Here is a 17015-nt window from a genome sequence, read left to right on the forward strand (position 1 = left end):
ATTTTTACTAATCAGTTGTTATTCTGTTATGAATCGTTGTTGTCATCGCTCTGTACAAGAGTGCCTGTTGAATAACCAATTAAATAACCATTGAAAACATTAAAACACTTTTCAGACAAGCAGGCGAGATTTAGTTCAGTCAAGAGACACCTTTACTGTCCATGCCAAGGAGAGACAGTCAACTTGGTCTGTATAACACACATAAACACACACACAGAGAGCTTGTTAAAACCCCACATTCCCAATAACAGTTGAAACATTGAACCTTTCACAACAACCCCCCATTGAAGTGGACATGTCCCAATTGTGCCCTAGTCCCCATGTAGAACACTGTTTTTAACCCAAGCTCATGAGTCGCTGGGCGTAAGAGGTGTACTATGAAGGGAAGTGGGTGTCATTTAGGACATGTACAGAGGGAAAACATCAATCCCCAGCTCTCTCTCCTCATCTTCCTCTCTCCTTGCTCTCTTTCAGTTTCTCCTCACTTTCTCTCTTTTCTTTCACTTTGTCTATCTCCTCTCTTGCTCTCTTATCTCTCTCTTCATCTCTCCCTCTTTCACCACACTTTCAGGTTTTCTCTTTTCCCACATTGTAAAAACATTAACCAATTACAGTTAACCAAGCACAGTGCCCTCATGCTAAAGCAAAATGCAGCATTAGATGGTCTGACAGGTGAAGCAGTCTAGCATCCTGTGCATTGGTCGATCAAGAAATAATAACCAGGTTTTTGCTTTACCAGGTCTTCCCAAATATCCTAACTGTGTACTGCCCTTTAAACATTTCTACCATATTGCATCTGTGTGCTTTTGAGTTTAAAAAAAGTGAACATATCTAAATGAGCTAGAGTGCATTTTGTGCTCAAAGTCTAGCTAGAAGCACAAGTTCTATCTTCTAGTAGCTAATAGCTAGCTGATAAAGTTCCTAGGAAAGTTAAAAATGCATCAAATACACCTTGAGCTTCATCAAATGACACAACCCAACCCTTAATCTGACATTCACAAATCGTGTATCATCTGGCTTTCCCTGGTAAATTCAAAATAGTGCAGTGCTTGACTAAACGTGCATGAAGCTGGTTGCAGCATCCTGTTAGAGCTATCGGGAGAAGGTTTCACAGTAGAAATAGGTTTTATGTATGAGCGCCTGTGTGTTAAATACCAATGCTTGGTTTCCACTGGGACCCTTTTTCCTCTGTCCCCCAAATCAAACAGATCAGCACTGATTGGGAAAAAGATCAGAACTGATCTGCCTGTATGAACTCAGCCAGTTTGTGTGTGTCTGTGTGTGTCTGTGTGTGTCTGTGTGTGTCTGTGTGTGTCTGTGTGTGTCTGTGTGTGTCTGTGTGTGTGAATGAGTGAGAAAGAAGAATGGACATACGTATGCTACGCTGATTGTATTTTTGAAAAGAAAACCTAAAGACAACCTGCCACCACTCGTACTGAGCTTCGTCACAAACCTCTGCTTCAACATGCACCCTCTGTCGACACACCACCATCATCATCACAACATCAATATCAACCTATACACTCTGATGAAGAGTTTATTTGCCACCCAGACAAAACACGCCTCTCTTTTATCCAATCACGTTTTTTGTTGATAATTATTGGATTCCCCTCAAGTGTCCAAATTGTACTGAAACAAAATGATACCCTTCAAAGTCCTGATGGGGGTTATATTTTCCTTTTTATTTTTCTCATTTGTCTTGATCTCATTATTAATTTTTTTATTGACTCACAAAACCAGTCCTTCTTTCACTTTCTCTCCGTTTGTCTTTGACTCGTCTACCGGCAGGCTTCCTCCTTCCTCTCTTTGTTCTTCCTCACCTCCTCTGCATGTTTCTCCTGCCACAGAGCAAACAAGGAATACATTAGCATTTATTCAGTGTAAACAGCGTGAAACAAAAACACCCAAATATATTCCTGCATTCATACCTCCACAAGGGAGTTACAGAACAAGAAAAGGATCAAACAAGACACATACAGTATATTATACTATATTACACCACATATTATTCAACAGGACTCTAGACATTTGAGAACTCAGCTGAGAGAAAAAGATAGAGAATGAAACTAGACTGAAATACAAAGTAAGTAAAGGGGGAGAAAATAGAACAGAGTGAAATGAGAGAAAGACAAAAGAGAGACTGAGTTTGAGAAAGGAGAACGGGAGACTAAGTCAACTTAAACGTTACCTTCTCCTGCAGTCGCTCCAACATGGCCGCCAGCAGAGCTTCTCGGTTCTCCTTGTTGGCCTCCATCTTCTGCTCCAGCTTCTCCTTGGCGTTCTTAATAAAGTTGTTGTTCTCCTCCAAGGCCTTCTGGATCACCTCCCTCTCGTGCTCTCTCTTCTCCGCCAGGTGCTTCAGCAACTCAGCCTCCTGACACTAGAGGGCGATGTGAGGAGAGTATCACCTTAGGACACTGGTGTTCATGGTGTGTGTGTGTATCGCTGTGTCCTTTAAGCCTGTATGTTTAAATGTTAATGCCTGTGTGTGTGTGTGTGAATACTTATATCTTTGTGAATGTTTCCTTCTCCATCTCCTCCTCCCTACTCCTCCTCTTCCCTCTTCTCCTCCTCACCTTCCTCCTCTCCTCTGCAGCCTCCAGTTTGTTCTGGATCTCCTCCATGGAGAGGTCTCTGCGTAGGGGCATCGCAGCATTGAGCTCTGGGATGCTGTCAAACGACGGGGGCTTCAGGATGACCTCAAAGGCCTGACCTGAGGAACGCTTGTTCAACTCAATGACCTCCACATCTTTGATGACACACCAGCCCAGATCCACCGCATCGGCCAAAGCAAGAACCTTTTTCCTCACTTCTTCTGCATGCTTATCCTGACACACAGAAAAATTAAACAACAGTAATTACAGTATTTAATTTCAAGAAAACAATAGAATTAAATAGGTAAAACCTGGGATTAAACATAGTAATTAAAATACTTCCTGTATTAATCAGCATAGGCAGACACAGACAGACACAAAAACATAGAGACAGAAAGACACAGACCATAGATACAGACAGATAAAAACATAGATAAAGAGGTAGAGAGATAGACAGAGAGGAATTCAAGAGGAGACACAGACCAACTTAAACGTTACCTTCTCCTGCAGTCGCTCCAACATGGCCGCCAGCAGAGCTTCTCGGTTCTCCTTGTTGGCCTCCATCTTCTGCTCCAGCTTCTCCTTGGCGTTCTTAATAAAGTTGTTGTTCTCCTCCAAGGCCTTCTGGATCACCTCCCTCTCGTGCTCTCTCTTCTCCGCCAGGTGCTTCAGCAACTCAGCCTCCTGACACTAAAGGGCGATGTGAGGAGAATATCACCTTAGGACACTGGTGTTCATGGTGTGTGTGTGTATCGGTGTGTCTTTTAAGCCTGTATGTTTAAATGTTAATGCCTGTGTGTGTGTGTGTGTGTGTGTGAATACGTATATCTTTGTGAATGTTTCCTTCTCCATCTCCTCCTCCCCACTCCTCCTCTTCCCTCTTCTCCTCCTCACCTTCCTCCTTTCCTCTGCAGCCTCCAGTTTCTTCTGGATCTCCTCCATGGAGAGGTCTCTGCGTTGGGGCATCGCAGCATTGAGCTCTGGGATGCTGTCAAACGACGGGGGCTTCAGGATGACCTCAAAGGCCTGACCTGAGGAACGCTTGTTCAACTCAATGACCTCCACATCTTTGATGACACACCAGCCCAGATCCACCGCATCTAGCAGAGGGAGGGCAGCAGAAGGAAGCACTTCGAAACACAATCCCATAAACAGACTGAGTGTTTCCAGCCTCGGAGGACCAGGTGGATTTCACAAACTTATAATAAACCATTTATGTAAACCCGCGCGATTTGACCGCTTCTAGCGTTTCCTTACGTATTTATTGGATTCCAAATGTGACCGAACACAGGCTATTGTGGTTGTTTTTCTCAATGTATGTTTTTATTTCCACTTTGTATGTGTTATTATTGCTGAAATACAGGCCTCAGCTATGAAAGAGACATTGGTCTCAGTTTGATTTCTCTAAAGGTAAAAATAATGCTGTCTATTCTCTTTCAATTCTATCTACGAATGTTATAATAACTGTATGAATTGAGTGATAAAGTATTTACTAGGTTTATGAATAAAGGTTGTAGTGTGGGGGTTTCACCTTCTGCTTTGTAGGTGGGCACTCCATCAACAGTCTGAGGGTTCAGGCAGGAACAGAACAGAGACACCAGGGGGAGCTCTTTCACCTTATCTCTGTAAGCTGTAGGTCACATACAGACCCACCCACGCACACACACGCACGCACACACACACACACACGCACAGACACACACATGCACATTTCTCATGACAGTCAACACGTAAGTGTTCAGCGCAAGGCCAAATGGAAAAGCTGACCAGAGATGTATTTGTTTAATTAAAATGTAGCACATCATTTTCTTATCCCTAGGTGTGAAGCGGGTCAGGCGAGGACAGAAGGGTTGGTCGAGGTGCAGCACAGCCAAGTGCCCACCCATCTGGAAGTGTAAACCTTCCATGCCAACCAGTAAATGGAGCCCAGGCTAAGCTAGATTCTGAAGTCAGGCCGACCTTCCAATAATAAACAAAGCATTATCCTCGGAGGCCATGTTTGAAAGCGTTTAGCACACTGTCTCTCAGGCAGCTGGACACACAGAAGCTGCTCTGCAAGCGTATTACTGGGTTAATGGTCTCTGAGGTACAAGGAGTTTCATCCAGTGATAATGGCTTGTATATGGAAAAGGACATTGAATCCTGCTGGATTTGGCTCATTAGGCAGTTTTTGTCCGTCCCCAGAGACAGGAGATTTGGTGGGCACGCGTTCACCTGGCTCTGGGGACGGACATGAACAGTTTCCATTATCACCCAGCAGTAGCAGAACAGGGAAGGGCCACTTTCATGGGGGCGTGGCTTGGAGAGAAAACATCTGACTTCATCACAAAGGGCTGCGATGGTTCACAGGTTTGCGTATCCTCATCCAGAATGCCTCTGGAACTGTACAAATTTTGCCATTGTGACATTTAATTAAGTCATAACATTTTAGTCAAAAGTCAAAGCACTGAGATCTTGTTTTAAATCAATTTCACACATTGTGCAAAGGGACAGATTATTTAAATTTGAAACTCCTTTCAGGTAACCAAACTGGGGTGGAGAAAAAGACTACAACACTCCACATGTTTACGTTGGGGGAAATACATTCATTATTTAATATACAGTATCTGAGTGAGAGCAACTAACAAAATCAATGGGTGGACCAGATTTAAATAGCTGGTTGCTTATTTATTTCGCTAACTTGAGTGTCTTTAGCTTAAAAATTGCTGATACACAAAACTATATCCAAAACTATGTCTGAAAATGATACATTGTGTTGCAATTCTACCTCTCAATAGTACATTTAATCTAAGTTACCTTTTGTTTGACATTGCATGAGGTCATGTATTGTAGAAGTATAATCCATGAGGTAATGTATTGTAGAATTATAATCCATGAGGTAATGTATTGTAGAAGTATAATCCATGAGGTAATGTATTGTTAAAGTATAATCCATGTATTTCTGTCAATGTTCTGTGTTCTTCAGGGTATTTGTTCAAGGTACCCTGGGAGTGATATTTAGGAAAATAATATATTTTTTCATTTGTGTACATTCATTATGTCTCCATGATGGTCAACATATTGGGGTCATGTCGTCACTAACAGAAAGTATGTATATGTGAATCATCTTTATTATATACAAACTGTATATAAGTTCAATCTTACCAGCTAGGGTCATTTTTCCACTGTGTCTAGTTTCAGAGATGACCTCTTGTCCTTACAATGTTGTTCCTTCAGTTCCTGCAGGTAGAAAGATAGATAGAAAGGGAACGATTTAGAGCCAGAGAGCTTTAGTAAGATTGTGGGAGGCTTTGCTTCAGAAGAGTTCTTGATTCGTAGAGAAGTGGGTTACCACACTGCCTTTGGCCACACTTTGTTCAAGAGAACAATGCACGGGAGCCTAACTGAGAAATGTCTTACGATTGACAAAGTCACCCATCAAATGTAATGTCAGACAAGCTACTCAAAGTGTACGTGCAGGTTCTGATAAGCAAGGGAACGAATGACCTAAATCTGATGTACATTTGTTACTGTTCATGTTGGTGAAAGATCCCTCGTCATATTGTAGCGCTTCTCTATACAACACGCAATGCTGTGTGTTTACGAGTGTGGTCATACGTGTTTATGGGTGAATATTTGTGTGTGTGTGCGTGTGTGTGTGTGTGTGTGTGTGTGCGTGTGTGTGTGGGCGTTTACAAAAGCATATGTTGTCTCTCCTTGCAATGTGATGAATCAATGTCGTGATGCATGTAGAGGAAACTAGAGACTGAATGATATAGAGAGAAAGAAAAAGACAAACAGAGAGGAAGGAGAAGGGGTGAGAGAGAGGTGGGAGGGGGGTGAGAGAGAGGTGGGAGGGGGGTGAGAGAGAGGTGGGAGGGGGGTGAGAGAGGAAGGAGAAGGGGTGAGAGAGCTATTTTTTCAAAAGTTTTAGACCAAAGATGGATAGATTTGTTTTGGTTTGTTTGTTTTCTGTACATAGGTAATAATTTGAACATTTTAAATTCCTTTGTTTTATAAAATCTTTGATGTACTCCGTTTTAACTGTTAAATAGGGTTTGTTTGTTTGAGTTGCTACAATACTGGATGTGTTCCAGCCATAGCCAAGTGAATTAAACAAGGGAAAGAGAAGGAGGGAGAAGGAAACAGGGGGAGGCATAGAAGGAGGGAGGGATAGAGAGAGAGCAGGGAGAGAAAGAGAGAGGGAGGGAGAGGAAGATGGAGACAGAGCGAGCCTTTCTCCCTGCACGTTCCTACTCCTGTTCCCATCTCTCTCTCCACCTCCCTTTTCCTCCACCCCCCTCTCTTCACCCCCTCCACCTCTCCCCCCCCTCTCTCTCTCCACCTCCTTTTCCTCCTCCACTCTCTCCTTATACAGGTGGTCTCTTCAACAACATCTTTGGAAAATAACAACACATTTTCTTACAGAAGATGTTCTTTCTCAGCAGTAGTATACTGCAGGTTCTTGGATGAAATAAGGCTTTGAAACGAACAGCAGGCGCTGAAAACAGAGCCATTTAATGGCCACCAACATCCATCTAAACAGTAGAGTTACAGTAGAGATACAGTAGAGATACAGTAGAGATACCGTAGAGATACAGTAGAGATACCGTAGTGATGCAGTAGAGATGCTGTTGACATGCATGTTAACTGCAGCCAAGCCTACATGGCAGTCTGGTCCCTGCCTGTCCAGAAACATAATCACCACGGAGACCACGCCTGCCCGCACACACACACACACACACACACACTGCAGCATGCCTCATTGATAGCTGCTCTGTCTTTGTCCCCATACCTACATAATCACCAATCCTGTGACACAGATCCCCATGGAGAGACCCTGCCCTTAACACACAGACAGACAGACACACACGCACACACACACACACAGAGACACACACACACACAGACACACACATGCGCCACCCTCCAGCATAACCACCCGGTAGACTGTGATTGGATACCGGCATTCTGCAGGGTCAGGTGGTCATTTACAGTCAATGAAGGAGACATTAAACCCTATAATCTTTTTCCTGTCTTCCTTTCTTCCTGTCTTCATCTCTTCCTGTCTTTCTCTGCTCTATTGTCTTTCTCTCACCAGGGTGTGACAAAATGAAGTCTACTGTCTATATTCTCCTCTTCTTGCCTGTTATAACACATTCCCGTTATAACACAAACACACAGACTCTCGAACTCTTAAGCTAATGAGACATCACTGCTGAACATATTTTTTAAGGTTATTTTTGACATCACCCCCGCACCGCCCCCCCCCCAAAGAAAATACTGAACCAATGTCTTATGTAATCTCTTTTTAACAGTCAGACACAAGGGGAGACAGGCGTGTGTCCCCCTCCCCACACACACACACACACACACACATGCACGTCAGGGCAGAAATTCAACATTGGCTCCAGTATTAAGAGCAGATCGAAGCACAGTGCGTGGATACAAACTGATCGCCTCCTCCAGACCATAGACCCTGAATCATCAAAGCGCATTCCACGTCACCTCCCTCTACACCATCCCATAATATTATCAAAACTGCCTCGTACAACAACTGAAATATATCTTATAACACCGTAATAACCACACTGATGAGATACTCCGCCCTCCCTGCCTCCCTCCCTGCCTCACCCCTCCCTGTCTCCCTCCCTGTCTCCCTCTCTGTCTCCCTCTCTGTCTCCCAACATGTCTCCCTCCCTGTCTCCCTGCCTGTCTCCCTTCCTTGTCTCTCCGTGTGGATGTTTCAGAGAGACGTGCTGCAGTCCATAAGCGACAGCGCGTCTCCCATCGCATCCTACCGGAACAGAACACACCGGTCCAATAACTAACGGAACACACCTGCGTCACCAACCTCTCTCTATCTCCCTGGTTCTGAGCGTCTCTGTTTGGAAGAGATGCGGATTTGTCCCCGTCTGCTCCGGAGCGGTCCCTGCCTGTTATAAGGATGCTGCTGTGAGTCCCAGTTATCAGGCCGTCTCTCTCTCTCTCTCTCTCTCTTTCTCTCTCTCTCTGGCTGTCTCCTTGGATACAGCCTAGCATCAGCAACAGTCCCTCTCCCCATGACATCACTGCCAAGGCTTGGGATTGGTCCACTTGAGTGCCAGCATTCAGCACCTGCAGCCAATCAGGTGAGAGCGCAGGGAGGGGGAGGGATGTTAACCCTTCAATATCTTTGGAAGGAGTGGATGAGGGTGTGTTTCTGTGTGTGTGGTACTGTGTGTGTTTCTGTGTGCGTGTTTCCATGTGTGTGTATATATGTGTGTGTGTATTGCTGTGTGAATTTGGGTGTGGGTGTATTGCTGTGTGTGTGTGTGCCAGGCAGCACAAGATATGACTAAATTATTTACGTCTCCCTGACTGTAAACACAGGACAAAGAGAAATCCTTTTCAGTCCGTTGTTTTCATTTTATGTATCACACTGCATCCTATCTGTCTCTCTGCCTGTATGCCTCTGTCCCCCCCCTTCTCTCCCTCTCCCTTTCTGTCTCCCCCTCCCCCCCTCTCCCTCTCTCTCTCTCTCTCCCTCTGTCAGGAGGTTTGGGATGGCCTGATGTTGTCACCTGTGTAGCCTTCGTGGACCACAGAATGACGTGTTCATTTCAACAGGAAACCTTAAAAACATGAAGGATGATACATCATCTCTGGGTGACATCACCGACGGGCGTTCAGAGAAGGACCTGTGGCTGATGCATTGGCTGCAGCGGTGCACAGCGTGTTGGAGTCGTGGTAACCAGGAGGTCTGCCGTTCCCGGTCGCAGAGCAGGTGTTTGGTTTCACCACTGAGCATCCGTTCTCGTCCGCTGATCTGCTATTCAGCTCACACAGCCATCATGATGTCACCATGCTGTCTACAGTACACCACCCTAAGACCGGGGGAGGGGGGAGGCGGCGGGGGGGAGGCGGCGGGGTCGGGGGGCAGGCATAATGGGGAGGAGAGGGGAGAGGGATAGAGAGAGTAAAAGGAAAGACAAGAGAGAGAACAGAGGGAAAGAGAGAGCACAAGACCGAATGAATGATGGAGGAAGGGGTCATGTCAGGGCGTGTCCTTTTGTTACTGCCCGGCCCCTCCCAACCCCCACCTCCTCCCTCCTTTTTGCCCTTCTCAGTTCCGCTCCATGTGTGCCTCCAGACACGGACAGGAAGTACACGCCTCAGATCAGACATCTGACACATCCTGGAAATCAGATCGCTAGAGAGAGAAAGAGAGGGAGAGAGGGAGAGTTAGAGAGAGGGAGAAAGGGAAAGATAGAGAGAGGGAGAAAGGGAAAGAAAGAGAGAGGGAGAAAGGGAGAGACAGAAAGGGGATAAAGGGTATAGAGGTACAGAGAACTGTAGCAAGAAAGATAGAGAGACAGAAAGAGAGGAAACTAGAAGTGGATGGATTGAGCTAGGGAGAGAATGGGGGAGGGGAGGAAAGACGGGGGAAGGAAGGAGAGAGAGAGAATGAGGGAGGGGGAGGAGAGACGGGGGAAGGAAGGAGAGAGAGAATGAAGGAGGGTCAAAGGAGAGACAGAAACCATCAGGACTTATTCTCTAAACCCCCCCCCCCCACTATCTCTCCCCCTCTCCCTAAACCTCCTTTGACGTCCCGCGCTACCCCCCCGCGCTACACCCCCCACGCTACACCCCCCCGCGCTACCCCCCCGCGCCCCCCCTTCCCGTGCTACTGCACCACCTCCCTTAATTTCAGATTAAAGCTTCATTGGCATGAGAAACAATTGTTTACCTAGCTGAAACAGGTGCAGAATACAAAACGTGTAGTAATGAATCACTGAACATTACAGACACGTTTCAGCCTTTTTCAAAGACACGCAGTGCAAGACATGAAAGTCATCCGAGCTGAAGCAGATTGTGAGTGGGTGGTAATCTGACATCATGCCCTGTTTCAACACAATGACATCATCCTTCATACTGATATGGGAGGGAGACTCTGAGTGTGACTAACTTTATTAAACCTTCTGAAGATCACCAAAGGGGCTCTCCCAACACCTTTACCGAATGTGACCGAAGCTTCCTCTCTGTGATCTGAAGATATGCCGTCTTGAAGCGGTCTCAAGGGGTGTGTGTGTCTGTGTGTGTGTGTGTGTGTGTGTGAGGTCTGGTAAGGGTTGGCCCACAGGTCGTAAAATGTCAGCTTTCCATTGATGGTTGACAGTTATGGTCCTGGTAACTGAGGGTATAGTAAAAAGGACAGAGCGATTCCAAGAGGCAAGACGAGAGGAATGTGTGTGTGTGTGTTTGTGTGTGTGGTAGTGTGTGCATGTCTGTTCACTTTCATGAGTGTCAGCCGGTACAAATCTTCACTTTCAGTCCGACCAGCCTAATGCATACTTTTATTCTCCAAGGCTTATGTAAGTTATCACCAAGTCTGAATCCAACAACATCAAACCATCAGGTGTTAGCTATCTTGTGCATACTGATGGATTGACAGAGAAGCCATGATTTCATAATAATCTCACTGTTAACACGCAGAGTGTACATGTGAGACATCTATCCGGCCACATTGGCAAATGATTCGCAGACCGTTCTGACACCAGGCTGGTAAAACATAGCCGGTGATAAACTGACCAATCGGCTGAATGTTGGAAACCATCCTGGCCCTGTGTAGAGAAACCTCGTTCTAGCTCCCTCTGGTGTCAGAAATCTAATGTGCAAACTATAACGGTCCCAAAATTCCTAGGTTTTCCAAACATCCTGGAATTTTAGAACCAGGATTTCTGAAAAGCTAATGTTCTTTTTAGGGATTGCTTTGGAAAGTTAACTGCATTTCACAACCAATGTTCTGTATTCACTTGATATGGAAAAGGAAATCAACCTTGTTGTTGAGAAGCTGAATGATCCGAGGAGGGTAGTCAAACGGCCTCGGACAACAATCTGGCACAGCATGCATTAAAATATGCACCAAAAAAATCCTGAAAATGCATCCCAAAAATCTTAATTGAATGTAATGTTGTTCTCTGTAGATTTCCAGAGTATTCCTCTGGGTTCTGAGAGTTCTGTTCACATCGTATGGGCAACAGCAGACAAACGTAACCGTGACTAATTGACTGAAAGACAGATAAGAGCCAAACTATCACTGCAGAACAGAAATAACAGAGTTAATGCCATTATTGGCATTCGAACCTCACTACTTGTCCAGTGTTCAGGGTTTGACGTCGTTTCAGTTCTGCTTCTGATGTGAACTGTAACCACACTTTGTTGTTATAACACTTAATCACCTGGAATGTGGTTTAGAGGTCGGCCCAGGACAGTTTTGGCTGGAGTTATGAACACTGTTGTGTGTTATGAAATGGTATGGACAGTGTTATGGGTTCTGAGATGTTCTGAACAATGTTATGGGTTCTGAGATGTTCTGAACAGTGTTATGGGTTCTAAAATGTTCGGAACAGTGTTACAGGATATCACATTTTCTGAACAGTGTTATGGGTTCTGAGATGTTCTGAACAGTGTTTAGGGATATCACATTTTCTGAACAGTGTTATGGGTTATGAGATGTTCTGAACAGTTTTACAGGTGCTGAGATGTTCTGAACAGAGTTACAGGATATTACATTTTCTGAACATTGTTATGGGTTACGAGATGTTCTGAACAGTTTTACAGGATATGAGATGTTCTGAACAGTGTTATGGGTTCTGAGATATGGTCACCAATTTTACAGGTTATGAGATGTTCTGAACAGTGTTATGGGTTCTGAGATGTTCTGAACAGTGTTAAAGTGAACATGATTTTTTAAAACAGTGTTATGGGTTATGAGATGTTCTGAACAGTGTTATGGTGAACATGATTTTTGAAACAGTGTTATGGGTTATGGAATATTCTGAACAGTGTTATGGTGAAGATGATTTATTAGAACAGTGTTATGGGTTCTGAGATGTTCTGAACAGTGTTATGGGGGATGAGATGTTCTAAACAGTATTAAGGTGAACATGATTTTTTAGAACAGTGTTATGGTTTATGGGATGTTCTGAACAGTGTTATGGTGAACATTATTTTTTAGAACAGTGTTATGGGTTATGAGATGTTCTGAACAGTGTTATGGTGAACATGATTTTTTAAAACAGTGTTATGGGTTCTGAGATGTTCTGAACAGGGGTGTGCTAGGCTTACTTCTGGGTGAACTTTGACCCCTAGAGCCTTTGAGGTGTGGGGTCCCAGACCCAGTGCAGCACAGGCCTCCTGGATTTACTTTGTTGGCTTGTTGAAAACAGGCCTTGTTTCTTTACATGCAGGACAGAGAGACAGGCTCTTCAATGATGAAAGAGGATTGGTCCAATGTCATAAATCTGAAGATCTTTCAGAAAGTAGGCTATATCTGCACTGAGGGTCAAACAGGAACCAATATGGCTTCTTTGTGTAATTCCTTGTGTACTACTCAGTTAAAATACTAGTAGTGACGATCCCATAACCGGTGTCTTTATGAGTAACTCAGTAGTAGTACTCAAAGTAATACTTGCCTATTAGTCTCAACTGGGTAGACCTTGGGTAAAAACACAAGGTCTGGTAACAATGCTAGTTTTTCACATTTGGAAATGGAGAAGAAAATTGTTCCTCAGAAGTATTCTCTTCAGATGAACAACTCTCAAAACACATCACAAGTTACGTAGATAAGAAAGGCTGACATTTTGGGCAAAATCCAAACGCTAGCAGAAGGGCGGTGTTGTCACTTTGGTGTTTAATTTCTGATACCTCAACCGTGTGCAAATTGTACAGACGTGGGAACTTTAGTCATTAACTTTAGTCATTAACTTTAGTCATTAACTTTAGTCATTCATAAGTTGCAGAAGTACCCGTCTGGCTCAAGATACCGCTGGCCCAGGGTCCCGTCAGAGTCAGTCACTGTACTTTCCAACAACAGTAAATCAGATTGGATCCATCTGCTGTGAGACATGGAAAGGAAAAAAGGGAGAATATGAATGACAGGAGAATGAAAAGAAAAAAGAAGCACGCTGCTCTTTCTCTCCTCAGTTGGACCTCACATCTCTGTTCTCTCCATGTATGGTGGTCTACTGTCCATCAGAAATGGCATCCTGAGTCTTAGGGAATCAGGTTTAGGGAATCAGGTTTAGGGAATCAGGCATAGGGAAACAGAATCAGTGGAGACAAGCTCTGGCTTTGGCAATACACACAAACATGCACACACACACACACACTTTTTCCTCTAACCTTGTAGGGACCAGAAAATTTGACCATTAGACCATAACCCCTAGCATTTACCTTAGTCCCCTAACTGTTATGCCTAAACCTAATCCTCCCCTTCTCGTCTCACTCTAAATCCAACCCATAAGCCTGCAGAAGCTCTTTAAATAGTCAGCACTGGAAACAAGAAAACCCTTGACATCTGCTGGTCCGTTTCTCTTTAAGACGACGACTCGATTCCATCACATAGACGTCCCAAGTAGCACTCTGTGGCCTACCTAGTGCACTTCCCTTGACCCAGGCCCTATGGACCCCTTTGACCCGGGCCCTATGGAGCCCTATGACCCGGGCCCTATGGAGCCATATGACCCGGGGCCTATGGACCCCTTTGACCCGGGCCCTATGGAGCCCTATGAACCGGGCCCTATGGACCCCTTTGACCCGGGCCCTATGGAGCCCTATGACCCGGGCCCTATGGAGCCCTATGACCCGGGCCCTATGGACCCCTTTGACCCGGGCCCAATGGAGCCCTATGACCCGGGCCCTATGGACCCCTTTGACCCGGGCCCTATGGAGCCCTATGACCCGGGCCCTATGGACCCCTATGACCCGGGCCCTATGGACCCCTATGACCCGGGCCCTATGGACCCCTTTGACCCGGGCCCTATGGAGCCCTATGTGGCGTTACACGAGGAATTAAATATACTAGTAGGAAAGGTGTCCCACATGAGCCTTGATTAAAAGTAGTGCACTTCAAAGGGAAATAGTGTGTCATTTGGGTCCCCTCACCTCCTCTGGGCGACTCTAGAAGGTGTCTTTGAACTATCAAATTTGTGTTTCCAATCTGTCACCCTGTGGCGTTTTAAGCCTGAATTCTGTCATGGAGGAACAGACATGAGGCATTCCACGCCCAAACAACCCTGAGCCCTCGTACAAGACGCCGCTGATTCATCATTGCACCGGTTCAGAACCTCTTCACCTCCAGGGTCCTAACCCTAACCCCAGCCAGTCTCCATGGTACATCAGCACCCACAGGGACCTCCTTAAACCACGCCCCATCCTCAAACCCTGTTTCTCATTTCCCCAGCCAACCTTACACCGCCCCACCATCCCAAATCACTCAGCCCCCAAATACCGCAACCCTCTTATCCTGTCAGGCTCCTCATCCGTCCCAGGAGACCCTCTGGGACGGAGGGTTAGAGGTCCCATAATGCACCTGGCATGGCATTTAACTTAAGAGAACCAGAGGAGATGATACAATATCCCCTGAACCTCTCATTCATCACTGGGATTGCTCTGATTCAATTACTCACAGGAACTAGTGATCCAGGGGTCCCTTGGGTCAGTTGGAGGAAGGGGGTGTATCTGTGGGGGCAAGTGTCCATTTGCCAGGGGTTCTTGACAGGCTTAGTGAGCCCCTCTGATGCAGGGTCCTGGAATGTGTGCATGTGTGCGTGGGGTGTGTATGTGAAAGAGGGTGGACTTCCCCTTTAAGTGATGTGCTTCCCACCTCTCGTTATTAATAACCGGTCTTTCCAATATGTCTAGTGTTCTGTCCAATCAGACTTCTCCAAAAATTACATGTTTTTTGTGTGAATATTTTTACATTAAAAAAACAATCATAAAATTGTTTTCCCACGTTCACAAACCCACATGGGGACAGCTGTAAATCTTGGCAAGATCAAAAATGACCTTTAAAATTTGGAAAAGTTACAAATAAATAAATTTGATAGAGGGATAAAATAAAATGGCTACCATACAGTAGCTTGAGAGGAAAACCTTTTGGGCTGTTTTATATTAATTACTCCCATACATGGCTGCTCAGGGAAAGACTTCAGGAGTGTAGGGGTTGGATTTCAGTGTTTTTGCGAGCGAGTGTCAGAGTGTGTGCTGTCTACACACGTGCGCTTGTGTCTGTGCTTTCATATCGCGTGTCTGCGTGTGTATCTCACGCATCAGTTTTATTAGGTCTGGCACTGGGCTGTTTATTTGAAGGAACTGGCTGCTGAGCGTCAACTTGCCACATACATTTGGTTTGGCCTTAAGTACCAATGACAGCACCTCAGTGGGGGTCGTGACCTCCGCGGTGAACTCCTCTCCCCAGAAAGAACAAGCACAACACAGAATGGAGGGAAAAGAGCAAAAGGGAACGAAGGTGTTTGCTTTGAAACTCCCTCAAACGGCGTTCACTCCATAAACTAATACAAGGAGGGAAAAGCATCAATTGTACTCTGAGACAGTAGCCGGAGATGAGCTGGTAGCAGCCATATTTGGCTTCTCAGAGAGGAAGAAACCCACGATATTATCGTCAGTTGGAACCACAACCAATCATGTAAAAAGGGCTCAAGACTTTGGGTACCAGACTTTGAGAACAACCAACAGAAGACCAAAAAGGCCTAAAACGGGCTTTCTTAATACATGATTACATTGAGATTGGAAGCATGCAATCAAAAACAACAGAACCTACTGAAACCTTTATAGTAACACACACATTTACATGAGAAGGGAACTATCACATCACCTATCACACACACACACACATGAGAAGAGAACTATCACATCACCTATCACACACACACATATACATGAGAAGGGAACTATCACATCACCTATCACACACACACACACATGAGAAGAGAACTATCACATCACATATCACACACACACACACACACATGAGAAGAGAACTATCACATCACATATCACACACACACACACATGAGAAGGGAACTATCACATCACCTATCACACACACACACACACACGAGAAGGGAACTATCACATCACCTATCACACACACACACACACACACGAGAAGGGAACTATCACATCACCTATCACACACACACACACACACACGAGAAGGGAACTATCACATCACCTATCACACACACACATACAGCTCCGGAAAAAATTAAGAGACCACTACACCTTTTTCTTTCCTTTCCAAAAAAGTCAAAAAGGAAAGTTTTGAGTGAGGAACAGAAGGATTAAAATGTACATGGAAAGGGACCTATCACATCACATATCACACACACACACACACATGAGCAGGGACCTATCACATCACATATCACACACACACAAGAAGGGACTGTATCTGCTAGATAAATCACCCAGTGGTGGAGTTCATCACAACGCTATGTAAACAGCCTTCCCAGAATTCCTGCCGTGAGCAAACAGAAGAGATGACTGGACACCTGCTGATAGTGAGGGACGGAGTGAGCAAACAGAAGAGATGACTGGACACCTGCTGATAGTGAGGGACGGAGTGAGGAAACAGGGCGCAGTTCTATCCTTTTG

General features: G+C 45.1%; 1 protein-coding gene across 3 annotated transcripts; it reads right to left on the minus strand.

Annotated features, from left to right (window-relative positions):
• Nucleotides 1-129: 129 nt before the first annotated feature.
• stmn4 (stathmin-like 4) lies at nt 130-8580 on the minus strand. Of its 3 annotated transcripts, none has more exons than XM_029114753.2 (8): nt 8428-8575; nt 5739-5813; nt 4126-4224; nt 3489-3694; nt 3093-3284; nt 2577-2828; nt 2189-2380; nt 130-1838 (listed from the first exon to the last, which is right to left on the minus strand). In XM_029114753.2, the coding sequence occupies exons 2-8, from the start codon at nt 5749-5751 to the stop codon at nt 1779-1781; spliced, it is 1014 nt and encodes a 337-aa protein (XP_028970586.1). In that variant the 5' UTR covers nt 5752-5813; nt 8428-8575; the 3' UTR covers nt 130-1778. The 3 variants fall into 3 exon arrangements, with proteins under 3 accessions (XP_028970586.1, XP_028970585.1, XP_010881430.1); XM_029114752.2 differs by having other exon boundaries at nt 8415-8575; XM_010883128.5 differs by lacking the exons at nt 2189-2380; nt 2577-2828 and having other exon boundaries at nt 8415-8580.
• Nucleotides 8581-17015: the final 8435 nt, after the last annotated feature.

The sequence above is a fragment of the Esox lucius genome, chromosome 18, assembly GCF_011004845.1.
Source record: "Esox lucius isolate fEsoLuc1 chromosome 18, fEsoLuc1.pri, whole genome shotgun sequence".
NCBI classification, from domain to species: domain Eukaryota; kingdom Metazoa; phylum Chordata; class Actinopteri; order Esociformes; family Esocidae; genus Esox; species Esox lucius.

Bases quoted from the DNA above. Each gene is read 5' to 3' on its own strand.
- stmn4 (XM_029114753.2), bottom strand. The intron at 3,695-4,125 runs GTGAAACCCCCA...TCCCTCTGCTAG, and splicing joins GCCCACCTACAAAGCAGAAG to ATGCGGTGGATCTGGGCTGG. The intron at 2,381-2,576 runs GTGAGGAGGAGA...ATCGCCCTCTAG, and splicing joins CTGCAGAGGAGAGGAGGAAG to TGTCAGGAGGCTGAGTTGCT.